Source organism: Rhinatrema bivittatum, chromosome 5, assembly GCF_901001135.1.
Source record: "Rhinatrema bivittatum chromosome 5, aRhiBiv1.1, whole genome shotgun sequence".
Classification (NCBI taxonomy): Eukaryota; Metazoa; Chordata; class Amphibia; order Gymnophiona; family Rhinatrematidae; genus Rhinatrema; species Rhinatrema bivittatum.
The window spans coordinates 260325241-260339069 of NC_042619.1; the positions used below are offsets into that span (position 1 = coordinate 260325241).

Here is a 13829-nt window from a genome sequence, read left to right on the forward strand (position 1 = left end):
AGATGGTGAAGCAATGTGACAAGGCAAAAGCTAAAGACAGAAGAATGCTAGGCTGCATAGAGAGGAATAACCAGCAAGAAAATGGAGGTGATGATGTCCTTCTACAGGTCCTTGGTGAGGCCTCACCTGAGTACTGTGTTCAGTTCTAGAGCCCATATCTCAAAAGGGATAGAGACAGGATGGAGGCAGTCCAGAGAAGGGTCCACCAAAATGGTGTGGGGTCAGTATCAGAAAAGCTATGGGGAGAGACTGAAGGATTTGGATACATATATGCTGTAAGAGAGGAGACAAAGAGGTGACAATACAGACCTTCAGCTACCTGAAAGGATTTAATGATGTACAAACATCAAACCTTTTCCACTGGAAAGAATTCAGTGGAATTAGGGGTCATGAATTGAAACTCCTTGGATGACATCTCAGAAGCAACATCAAAAAAATATTTCTGCACAGAAAGGGTGGGGGATGCTTGGAACACCCTTCCAGAGAAGGAAGTGAAAACCAAAACAGTGCAAGAATTCAAATGGGCATGGGATAAATAAATACTGTGGCTCCCTAAAGGCTAAAACATAGAAATGAAGAAAAGAGTTCATGGGAATAACTTACTGGTGTGGCAGTTACTACCCTTAACAAATAATCCTCAATACTGTGGAAGCAACTCCATCATGGTTCTCTGCTTCAATAGCAAGGGGAAAAAAAAAGAAAAATTTGATTCGTACAGCAACCTAGGGCCCTGACTTTTACAGTCTGGAGAAACATGCATGGGGGTAACTTGCTGATGCAGCAGTTACTACCCTTAAAATAAGCCATGTTATTTTGATGCAACTCCCACCATTGCTCTCTGCATCAACGATAAGTCTTAACAGGAAATTGGATTTAAACACCAATGAGGGGGTCTGAGTTTTACAATATGGGAAACTGATAAGCATGGGGGTTCCCTTCACAGCACAGCAAATTCTACCATAAGCTTGCTGGGATGACCATTTGGTTCTTTGCTGCCGTCATTTCTCTGGTTTAACCTTATTCCTTAGAAACAAGGTCTGATAAATCCAGGCAGGCCTGGCTTTAGGCATAAGCCACTAGCCTAGGCCACCACATTTTGAAGGCACCAAATACTTGGAGCAAAGCTTGTTCCTACTTGATTTAGGACTCAGGCCTGGTGTTTTAATGGGATGCCACCATGATAGTTTGTCCATTCTCCTGCCTTGCTCTCTGACCCAGACTAGATGTACCAAATTCTGTCTCTGCATTCAACTTCAGCAGGGACAGATTTTGATTGAATCTGTCTGGCTGTAGAACTGAGCAAAAAGGTGTAGGAATTTTGCATACACAACAAAATCTGCATTAGTAGTTTATATCAGAATTATGTAAAGAAATCTACATACAGGGGTAGATTTTCAAAGGGTTACACGCGTAACCCCTGAAAACCTACCCCAAACTCCCCCCTGCGTGCGCCGAGCCTATCTTGCATAGGCTGCCGGCACGTGCAAAGCCCCGGGACACGTGTAAGTCCCGGGGCTTTCCTGGGGGTGTGTGCCAGGGGCGTGGCCGCCGGACCGGCCCCCAGACCAGACCATGGTGCACCAGCGGCCAGCCCAGTGCGCACAAGTTATGCCTGCTCGAGGCAGGTGTAACTTGTGCATCAAAGGTAGGGGGTGTGTGGAAGAAATGTTCCCGCCGAGGCCGCTCCGAAAATCAGAGTGGCCTCGGAGGGAACGGAGGCAGGCTGCGCGGCTCGGCGCTGCCCCCGGATTTTAACAGATATGCATAGCCGCGTGTATCTATTGAAATCTGGCGTACTTTTGTTTACGCCTGGTGCACAAACAAGAGTATGCACGTGCGTAGTTTTATAAAATATACCCCAAAAGGGAAGGAAAAAAAAATTCACAAGACTGCTCGTGGCTGCTGCAGCTTGGAAATTGTTCAGGGTTTGAGCCCATGTATAAATTAGTCCTGAAGCCAAAATTTAGAGGGGGGGGGAGAACTGGCTAGTGTAATGCCTTCAAATGGGGTAGTTTTCCCACATACCTTCACAGGAATGAACCTCACTCTCTCAAAAACTTACCACAAATGACCTTATTAATAGTTTCATTTTCCCCCAAAGAGAGCTTACTTCTGAAGTTCACAGGGCGTTATATGCACTGCAAGTTGATTTTAGTAAGCTAGTGGGGCTTAAGCAGAATCCTTAAATCTGTTCCTACAGCCATGGTGGCAGAGGTTGCTTTATACTTCTCCCATGATTTGTGTTATATTATGAATCTCTGGGTATAAGATGCATGAGTTCAGTTTTTTTTTTCCTCCTTCCAGCATCAGCACATTTGGGAAGTTAACAGAGAAATACTGTCCCACATGATGTTTCATCTCCTACATTCCTCATTCTTGTACTTTGCTATTAGAAGAGACCCTCTCACTAACAACTCTTCATTCCAAAATGGAGAATTACACAGGAGGGGTATTCTCCCAAAGCTAGGGCCCCACTGAGAGGGGCAGTGAGTTGGGCATGTCACACACTTTCTACATGAGCAGAAAGCAGTTGCTATTACTGTATCATACCTTGTTCCAGAGGTGGACAATTCTGATCCTCACTGGCTTCCAACTGGTTGCATTTTCAGGATATCCCTATGCTTATGAATAAAATGAATCTGCATACAGTTGAGGTAGTGTGCCCATTTGCAGCCCTCAATGGCCAGTTGCCCACACCTGTCCTACTCAAATCTAGAAGCTGTCTGGTTGCAGCTGATGCTGTGTACATAATACATACCTACCACCATGATTTTTGGAAGGGATTGAAATAGACCTAGCCTCTCTATACCATGCACAAGCTAGCAAAGGGACAGTTAGCATTGGGCTTAGTGGTGGGACCTATGCGCTAGGGATGCGTCTTAGAATAGCACTCTCTCCTTTCCAAGCTGTTGGGATACTTATGGGACCTACCTCTGTGCCCCAGGAAGATTTTTGCAAAATCCTTATCCTGCTTAAAAGCCTCCAGCGATTGGTTATAGGACATAACAGGAGGTTTCAAAGTCTCGCTGAAGACAGAAAGGTCCGACATTGCAGAAAGTGCTCAGGCCTCCCAGCAGTGTGTAGAAGAAGCTGTAAAGATAAGAACTACTCCAGGCAGGTATCTTAATACAATAAAAAAAATAGTGCCTGCTCTTCATCTAATGGCTGAGAGGCCCAGGATCCCCACTCCACTTGCACTCTTAGGTGAGTGTCCTGGCAACAGAATGTTGGGGAGATATGTGTTGCCTTGGCAGCAGTAAACAAGGCTGGATAAATGCAGACTAGCTGGGGAAGGAAATAAGATCACTCAAGGCTTACAAAAAAAAAAAGGGTTAGATAGTGTAGAACTGTGGCTAGAAGTAGGACCATAGTGTAACCATCTCTAAAAGTCAGTAAGGAGGCCCAGACAACTGATCCGTAAAGATAGACTTTTATTGCCAGCAAGATGCAGCTAAGACAAGGGCTTAGTACAACTGCATGCCACGCCCCCTTAGGAGCAAACTTTTATGCACTTTACAACTCTTATCTATCGCACATGCGTTTTACTTTCTGCTGAACAAACAATTTACAAACTGCTGAACAAGCATTTGCTAGCGTGGTCCTCTAGTAGGTGTAGCTTATGATCATACTATTGTTTCGTCATTTAATTGACGTGTTAGACATTTTATAGCGGCGTTCGTATTAATACAATACAAATTATTATTCCAAAATGGAGTCACGTTATACTAAATGTTAATGCGTAGTGACGCAGTTACGCACTATGTGCCATTTGCGTTGCAAATGTTAGTACATCCAAAATGGCCGTGCGTTTCACTGCTGGCATGGTTAGTCGAGAGGCTTTCAGTTATTTCATTCTTCAGATGTTCACGAAATTGAACTCCTTCATTCCCCCCTTTGATACTTCAACTTCGGTGAAAGGCAGAAGTATCACTTGTATCTGGGAAGTAATGGAAAAAAAAACAGACGATAGTTAATACACGCAGTACTCCAAACGGGCCCTAAGATGTTGCCAGGTTGTTGGTTTCTTCACGGGTTTGAGACGGGTGGACCCTATTGGTGTCACCCCCCTTTGTAGCCCGGCTTACCTAGCTAACAAAGTGGCCCAGGTTGGTTAGTGAAATAAGTTGCATTATAGGTTAGTATCAAGGTATTCATCTTCAGAATCATCGTCAGAGTCCGATGAATCAGATGAGGGGAATGTGGAAACTGAAGCATACTTGTTCATCATCATAACATGGGCAGCTGCTCTCCGGTCAGCAATGGTTTCAATCATTGAGCGTAAATTCCTGAGAATAAGAGGGAGACACAAAGGAAACAAGAGACAAGTTACAATGAGAAATGCAAGAGGAAGGAAAAGTTCTCTCAGCCCAGGAATCGATGTAAGCCAGTTGGGGAGGGAAGCCGTCCAATCGAAAATTCCAGTCCATGTTTGTACAGGAACATGGGCTAGGCGTACCATCCCGTCGGTGATGTCCTCGATAACTTTGCTCTTATCATCAATCTGTAAGCAACAATTAGACAAATTAAATTTATCACAGACACCTCCTTCTTGAGCTAGGAGATAATCCAAGGCCAGCCGATTTTGATAAACAGCTGTAATTATTTTTGTGTTTTGCTTGGCTAGAATATTTAGAGCTAGAGCAGAATCATTGGTTAGGAGTTCTAAAACTGCTTGTAGACGAATGATGCGGTTTAGCATGTAGATAGGGGTTCTATATCCGTAAGAACCATCCTCTGCCCATGTGGCAGGTCCATAGTACTGCACAATTCGCTCGGGTGGCCATTCCTGGTCCTTCCAGTCTCCAATCAGAACTATACTTTTTCTGCGACATCTGTTTGGTTTCATTGGACTATAGACTGGGACCCCTAACGTTTCCCCAGCTGAGACTGGTAAGAGAAAGAAACTTGGTCGAATCGTTGCCAGAAAACAAGTTCCATACCAACTTGTAGGCAAGAGTTCATAAGCTCTTCTACCGCATACAAAATAATATCCATCAGGTGCGGTGAAGGGAGTAGTGGGTACCCCAGCAGTGGTCCAGGTCTTATTGAGAGTTGGTTCAGTCCAGAAGGGAGCAGGCATAGTAATGTTCTCAGTCTGCCACCAGGTATGAGTGGTCATGTTGACAGTGAGGACCCCTGTGCAAGGGGAATTTCCAATGGGTATACTGTATACTTTAGAATGTTGTCGAGATATACATTGCCTGCCAATGACATCAGTTTGGAGAGCCCATTCGTATGGATTGGTTTTCCGTATATAAGTTACAGTGGTATTCAGAAGATTGAGATCAGATTGGAATACTTCTTTGGCCTCCCAGGGCCATTGTTCTCCGGCGTTTGTTCCTCCACAAACGAAACAGTTTTTGACTTCCAAAGAGAGAGCTATGTTTTCAGCCAAATTCACGAACATATTCTTTGCTTGATGTGATATTGCGTGCTTCTTCAATTCCTCAGTCACGTGGGATATTTCATCGAAAAATGATTGATAACCAACTACAGTGGTTTGGTGGATGATTGGACGGGGTTTGTCTCTTCGCTGCGTGATTGTAATGTAAGTCATCGGGTCTTTTCCAGGTCCGTCGATACCGAATCCCCAAGTATCCTGCCATGGAGATCCTTCGCCCCTGATTGGCCATTGCAAAGACACAATGTTTCCAGTTACTTCAGTTAGCCTGCCTATTCCGTGGCAGCCGTGGTAACCTCCTCCAGTGTAGTCACAGACCAGGGCCCATCCGGATAGAGTGAGATCCCCTACACACGGCGTCCAGCTAGATGGATTGGCCGCTCGATTGTAGGGACAAAGGTATTTATGGTTGTAAGCATAGGAATCTTTCCAGGATTGAGATCCACAATGGAGTGCGTTGGGATGTCTATCAATTGCTTCACAAGCATCGAAGGTGAGTGTAACGCTAGATCCTCCTCCTATGAGGATCTTAGTTGAGTTGATGTAGTACAAGATCCCTTTTCCTTCTGGTATAATGGTGGTTGTATAGCTCTTTGGCAACCCAGCGGTGAGGGTAATGTTGTAGTACTTGGGAGTGGTTGGTGAATGACAAATGACTGAGTTACCCTCTAGACATCGATGAAAGGATTGATATCCCTGAGTAGTATTCAATGAACAGGCAGGTTGTGCTGCACAAGAAGGAGGAGGTTGAGATTGATGTATGATTGTAGAGACAAGTTGAAATCCATCTTGAGTTGTAGTACGTATTAGTTTGATGCATTCAGTACAATTCTTACTCAGAGGCAGCTTAAGAGATGTGGTCGATGCGCATGAGATCAGTAGTAAGGCTCGTAAATATCTTGCCAGTTGGAAGAAAGAATAAGGAGTAATACAGATCTGGAGGCTTAGGCTGGGGTGACACCGCATTCTTCAGGACTTATGACCTGACGATTTAATGCTTCATGGATTATTGTCTCTGAAAGAAGGAGAGAAATGGATACGTTAGTCATTCTTCAGTGGTTTACTTAAGACTTTTACTCAGGAGTATCTTTCTGCCTGCCTTGAGAGAATCTTAATTTATGGTCCCCTATCCTGGAGACCTGCCAGTGAGAGGAAGCAGGTTTTAGTCTAGTCCAGTGGATCCATGACGGACATCCAGAGACTTTTACAGCCGTAGCTGTGGTTAATAGCACAGTATATGGCCCTTTCCATCGTGGCTTGAGGAAATCAGACTCATCCCATTCTTTCATCCAGACAGAATTTCCAATTTGAAATGGATGAGTGGGTGTTAGCAAGACTAGCGGTTCAGTTTCACAAGTGTAATTGCGAATGGCCACTACTGTGTCATACAGTCCTTTAAGTTGGTTGCTGAGGGACATTTCTCCTTGTATTTGCAGAGAGTCAGGAAAAGATGGTAGAGGTGGAGGTCTGGCATACATCATCTCATAAGGTGTCAAGCCAGACTTTCTAGGAGTGCATCGAATGTGTAGCAAGGCTAGTGGTAAGATATTTGGCCACTTAGTTTTTGTTTCCTGACACAATTTAGCTATTTGATTCTTTAGAGTTCTGTTGGCCCGTTCAACTGCTCCGCTACTTTGAGGTCTCCAAGCACAGTGCAAATGCCATTTGATACCCAAGATTTTACTTAGCTGTTGAGTGACTTCACTGGCGAATGCTGGTCCATTGTCGGAATTGATCTGTCTAGGCAATCCGTATCGTGGTAAGATTTGATGAAGAAGTAAGGACACTACCTCTTTAGCAGTTTCGGTTCGTGTAGGCATGGCTTCGACCCATCCCGTATAAGTACAGACTGCTACTAACAGTGCTTTGTATCCTTTTGAAGGAGTCATGTGAGTAAAGTCAATTTGACAAACTTGAAATGGTGTTGTTCCCCGTAGAATGTGTCCAGGGGCAGGACCAGGTCCATTGCGAGGGTTGTTTTTTGCACACGTAACACATTGATTGATTAATAGCATGTTTTGCCAGCTGAGTAATTCTGTTGATGTAATATGTTTTCTCCAATAGTTTTATTAACGAGTCTCGACCAAGGTGGGTTTGATCATGGGCTTCTTTCACTATAGCCCAAGAAATTGCATCCGGTATCCATATTCGACCATCTTGTAGAACCCACCACCCATCCTGTTGGTGAAACTGCTCGTTCTGCGCCCAGTCACTCTCGTTGGCAGAATAAACAGGACTTTCAGTTGGGAATTGTAAGAGTGGGCAAGCCTTGGCAGCTGCTTGCATTGATGGCACTAGTGCCGCTTCTTTCGCTGTTTTATCTGCCCCTTTGGTTTCCCTTTGCAATGGGATCTGACTTTCCTGTATGTGCCTTGCAATGCACGACGGCTACCTTTTTTGGTGCCCAGACAGTGTTTAGCAAGTTGTATATTTCAGATGCATTAGCTAACTGTTTTCCTTCAGCAGTTAGAAATCCTCGTTCCTTATATAGAGCTCCATGTACTTGAATGGTAAGGAAGGCATATTTAGAGTCAGTATAGATATTTACAGTTTGTCCTTCTGCCAACTGCAAAGCTCTGGTTAGTGCGATCAGCTCAGCCTTTTGTGCGGATGTTCCTGGGGGTAGAGGCTCAGCCTCGATGACGTCGTCTTCAGAAACGACAGCATAACCAGCAAACCGAACTCCATCAATGACCTGGCTACTTCCATCAGTCAATAAAGTCCATGCTCCCTGCCAGGGTTGATCTCTTAGATCGGGTCGACTGGAATGTACTGTAGCCATAACTTCTTCACAATTATGGCTGACCGGGTTGGGTGCTGGCAATAAGGTGGCAGGATTCAGGTTTTTACTGTCTTGTATTTGGATTTCGGGAGTTTCACATAATAGGGCTTGGTACTTTACAAGACGAGAGTTAGTCATCCATTTTGGTCCATGAGTTTCTAGTAATCCTTGAATTGTATGAGGAGTTGTTACTTGCAGAGTTTGTCCAAAGGTTAGTTTGACTGCCTCTGGAATGAGTAAGCATGCGGCTGCAATGCTTCGGAGGCAACCTGGCCATCTTTTTGCAACATTATCCATTCCTTTTGACAGATATGCAACAGGTCATTCCCATGAGTCTAGAGTTTGAGTCAATACCCCAATGGCCATCCCTTTCTTCTCATCCACGAATAGATGAAAGGGTTTCATTACATCTGGTAGCCCTAGTGCAGGGGGCTCAATCAAGGCTTCTTTCAGTTGATGCAGTCGTTCTAATTCGTGTCTTTCCCATTGAAAAGGTTGAGATTGCCTCCTTGCCCTGCAACTTATCGTATAGGGGTTGAGCAATAATCACATAGTTGGCAATCCACAATCTACAGTATCCCGTAGCTCCGAGGAACGCTCGGAGCTCTTTCTTACAAGTGGGTACAGGTTGATCTCTTATAGAACTAGTACGGGAGATTCCAAGACGAGTGCCTTCACGAATTTGGAAGCCCAAGTATTCCACTTCCAATTCACAAATTTGCGCTTTCTTTTTACTTGCACGGTATCCTTTGGAGTACAACGTCTTTAGCAAGTGGAGGGTGGCTACTGCACATTCAAGATACGTTTCTCGAAACAGAAGGTCATCCACATACTGTATTACTGGCCCATACATAACTTGATACATCTTCAAGTCTTTTGCCAGTTGTTCACCAAACAGCATAGGTGAATGCTTGAACCCTTGAGGCAAGCGAGTCCATGTGTACTGCTGCTTTATTCCAGTGTGCGCATTTTCCCATGTGAAGGCAAAAATCTTCTGACATTCCTCCGCTACCGGAATGGAGAAGAAAGCATCTTTGAGATCGATGACACTGTACCACTTTGATGCAGGGGAGACTTGAGCCAAGATTGAATATGGATTTGGTACAAGGGCTACTAGGTCTGCTACTTGATTATTTACCCTTCGTAAATCTTGTACTGGTCGGTAATCAGTTGAACCAGGTTTCTTTACAGGCAACAAAGGGGTGTTCCAAGCAGATCGGATTCGCCGGAGAATGCCCAAATCATACAGTCTCTGCAGATGTATCTGGATTCCTTGCCTGGCCATATATGGAATGGGGTATTGAGGTTGATTGATCACCTGTGCATTCTGTTTCATTTCTATCCATATGGGGGTAGCATCGATGGCTATTCCTCCCGGGTTCTGTTCGGACCATACTTTGGGTACGCTATCCATCAGTTGCCTTCGTCCCTCATTGAGGAGGGTGTTATCTTCATATCTATGTTCAACGGTTCGTTCGATTACGGGAAGATGTAGTCTCCATTATTCTTGGAGGGGACAAATGAGAGAGACTTGATTATCAGCAAACGATGCTTTAATTTCACCAGTGGACTCGAATTGTAAATTGGCTCTTAATTTGCAAAGAAGGTCTCTTCCTATGAGTGGCACTGGGCATCCTGGGACATAAAGGAATTGATGGGACACTAATTGTCCTCCTACTCGAACTTGCCGTTTCTGGAGAAAGGGAGCGGTTAGTGGCTTCCCAGAGGCTCCAACTATAGAGATGTTCTTTGAAGTGGGCGTGGTGATAGCAGTAGTCATTACAGATCTTTGCGCCCCTGTATCCAGCAATCCTTTGAATGTTTCAGTCCCTACTTTTATTTCCACCAAAGGATCAAGGGGGAGATTTCCCTTGTCTAGTCATGCTTCACTATCTTCGCCGGATGTTTCACCTACGGCCATCTGCCATTCCGCTTCCTTAGCTTTGGACGGATTATATCCTTCCTGCTTTACTTGCAGGGACTCCGGGCACTCAGACTTCCAGTGTCCTTCTTGCCTACAAAATGCACATTGATTGGCTCCTAACGGCATCCTTCCACCTTTAAACTGTCCTCCTCTACTCGCTCGCCCTCTAGGCGGCCCTCTTGAGGGCGATCTACCTCTTCCTCTGGGTCCAGGATATCCTTGATAGTGCCTGGACGAATTCCCGAAATTAGTTTCTTCCAGCGCTGCGGCTAACAGACTGACACTTTCTCTTAACTTTCTACTTTCTTTTTTCTCCTTTTTGTATCCGTCCGGTTCTCGGTTTACATAGACTTTGTCTGCCATGGCTTTTAATTGGCTGATAGTCATTCCCTCAAATCCTTCTGATTTCTGTAACTTCCGGCGAATGTCTGGACAGGATTGTCCAACGAAGCTCATCACTATGATAGATTGATTTTTGGAGTCCTCTGGGTCAAATGGACTGTACTGCCGATATGCATCCATCAATCGCTCCAAAAGGTTTCCGGGGGTCTCATCTTTTCTCTGCACTACGTCTTGGATTTTTCCCATGTTCACAACTTTCTTCTTTCCCTTTTTTAAAGCTTCAAGAAACGCTTTTTGGTAAGCGGCGATGCGCTCGCGCCCTGCTGCGGTCTGGAAATCCCAGTTGGGGTCTACAACCGGGGCTTGTTCTTTCACTGCTTCATCAGGATTACCATCTGACCCAGCTCCTAGCCGAGCTGCCTCTTCCAAATTTAATTGTATTTGTCGACATTCTTCAGTGGTGAAAAGAATAGAGGCTAAATGCCGAACGTCAGCCCAGTTAGGATTGTGGGCTGCAAAAATTCCTCGTAAAAAGTCTATCATCTGATCTGGTTTTTCAGCGTAAGAGGGGCCAAGCTGTTTCCAGTTAAAGAGGTCACTGGATGTGAAAGGTATATAGGTAAATAATTTTGTTTGCGTAGTACGATACTCGTTTTCTTCGGTTGGAACCAAGGGAACTACAGTATATGTTTCCCTAATTGGTAGGTGCAAACTTGCGGCTTGGGTTTTACTACGAGTACCACCTGCCAGACGACTCTCCGCCGTCTTCAACTTTTGCTGCTGCAGCTTCAAGCCGTACTGCGGGCGTCGGTTCTACTTAGGGTCGGCTTGTGCATAGGCGGGGGCTGGTGGCGCGGTATACAATTGAGGACAACTAGGGGCATATGGTGGCGGCAAGAGATGTTCCACGTCAGATGGTACTGCGGGCGGCAGGGGTTTAACTTTTTTTCTTGAGTCTCTGAATTCTTTCACTACAAATATGGCTGCCACAGATGACACATGATCTTTGATTCCCAAGATGGCCGCCTTTCCCTTTCTCTTCCGGTTTTGGGACTTCCGTCACCCATTTTGTGCACCTGAGCCACCATAACGAGGGCGGCTCCCTCCACTAACTTCTTTGCCCATGATGGAGGATCTTCAATGACTGCAATCCAAGCAGCTATGTACGGTATATCCTCAGGGCAACCCGGATTCCCTTCCTGGGTAACGATTTTCTGGACCCTTGTGGCAGTTGAGAAATCGAAAGTTCCCTTCGGGGGCCAATTTACACACAAACTAGGCCACCTATGGGCGCATCGTTGAATCATTCCGGGTTTTGTACATTTACGTCTATCAAACACTTCACTATAGTGCTTCGTCATGGCTTTTAGCGGAGTTGAATAGCCCCCTCCCATTAGGATAGAATCACAGACAAAGGAGGGAAGGGAAGACGGATAGGTAAGGGGTCCGTACCCGTCAGACACAAAAGGGTCACAATCGCCTCGACTAGAACGCGGTCGCCCGGTCTAGAACTGCGAGGCCTTTCACTCTCACACAACAAGAAACCTATTCCCGCTATTGTACACTTCACTTATAATTTTTTTCTTCTCTTATGCGCGTGGCCTTCGGAACAGAATTCCTACTGAAACACTGCACGGGGTGTGATCAAAGCCCCCTCGGTGATGGACCGGCTACTCTTTATCTATTCTTCACTTCTTCTATTGTTCCCATAATACTCGCCTGCAGGGGTCTTCCGATCGTCATGAAAGCCTTCTTCCCGGATCACCAGCCCAGAGGTCTCAGAAGAATTTCTGTGGAACGGTCCCCTCAGAAACCTGATCGCTGAACTCAGCAGTGGCCACTCACCAAGTAAGTCTGGGGGATCGCTCCGCCACCAAACTACCGGACCCACTGGGGGGCTAAAATAGCGTCCCAGGTACCTCCCGGCTGGCTCGCCAAATGTAACAGTCTCTAAAAGTCAGTAAGGAGGCCCAGACAACTGATCCGTAAAGATAGACTTTTATTGCCAGCAAGATGCAGCTAAGACAAGGGCTTAGTACAACTGCATGCCACGCCCCCTTAGGAGCAAACTTTTATGCACTTTACAACTCTTATCTATCGCACATGCGTTTTACTTTCTGCTGAACAAACAATTTACAAACTGCTGAACAAGCATTTGCTAGCATGGTCCTCTAGTAGGTGTAGCTTATGATCATACTATTGTTTCGTCATTTAATTGACGTGTTAGACATTTTATAGCGGCGTTCGTATTAATACAATACAAATTATTATTCCAAAATGGAGTCACGTTACACTAAATGTTAGTGCGTAACTGCGTCACTACGCATTATGTGCCGTTTGCGTTGCAAATGTTAGTACATCCAAAATGGCCGTGCATTTCACTGCTGGCATAGTTAGTCGAGAGGCTTTCAGTTATTTCATTCTTCAGATGTTCACGAAATTGAACTCCTTCAATAGGGTGCTCAGTCCTGGAAAGGAGATCGGGAAGAAGGTTCAAAAGGGATGTGTTTGCATAGCATAGGATACTCTTCCCAACTGCTGAAGGTTCAGCCAGCACTGTTTCCTCATCCCTACCAAAATAAGCAGCAGTCCATGATCTCTCATAGCAGCCCTTAGAGAGGTTGGGAGGGCAGCAGTCACAGACAGCATGATAAAAACAGCAGAGGTGGACAGTCTTACAGTGAAGGTATCAGCCTCAAAACCCAGGCTTTTCTTCTAAAGTAGAAGAGTATTTAAAAAAAAGTTATAACCACCAGAAACTAAAAAACACAATGTCAGTGCATTCCTGGAAGGGTTCATGCTCCAGGCAAAACAGATTTGCACTTTTCATCAGGGGCAGAGAAGGTAAATTAATGCTTTGGCTATGAAAAGCAGATGATGGGTAGTGATGTTCTATGCGTGGCTGAGTGCTCACATCAGTTTTAGTCTGCATGAGTGTTTATTAATTACAAAATTAGGGCTAGGGTTCTACCAGCCCCTTACTGCAAGGCAGATTAGTATGTCAGCCAAAATAAGGCTTATTTGCTAGTTTTTCATCCAGTGGTGCAACAGCAGGGGCCCTCAGTTTCTACTGCAGTAACAGCAAGCAGATCACAAATAGCCACCAGTGGACCTTTTAAGCTTCCTAACCCCCACAGAAGTTTCAGGAATTCCTTTCCCTCCCCACAAGATAATTTAAGCATCAAATTTGACTTCTAAGAGCATAAGATTTGCTGTCAGATATTACCTGTATACCTCTCTTTAGAGAGCAATGATGTAGGCATGGGGGGGGGGGGAGCTATGATGCTACTTCGTGACAGCAAGGATTATGAGTATCTTTGCCTTCATCGAGAAAATGAAATGAATTAGCACAAGCTCATAACATGAGAGCAGTGGCTCCA

The 13829-nt window shown here is 45.1% G+C and overlaps 1 protein-coding gene across 1 annotated transcript in view; it reads right to left on the reverse strand.

Annotated features, from left to right (window-relative positions):
- The window catches only part of GOT1L1 (glutamic-oxaloacetic transaminase 1 like 1), a 61682-nt gene extending 58507 nt beyond the window's left edge, over positions 1–3175 (reverse strand). The window contains exon 1 of the mRNA XM_029601774.1: positions 2932–3175. Coding sequence (XP_029457634.1) covers positions 2932–3049 — 118 coding nt within the window. The 5' untranslated portion in view covers positions 3050–3175. The remainder of the gene's footprint in view (positions 1–2931) is intronic.
- Between the last annotated feature and the right edge of the window lie 10654 nt (positions 3176–13829).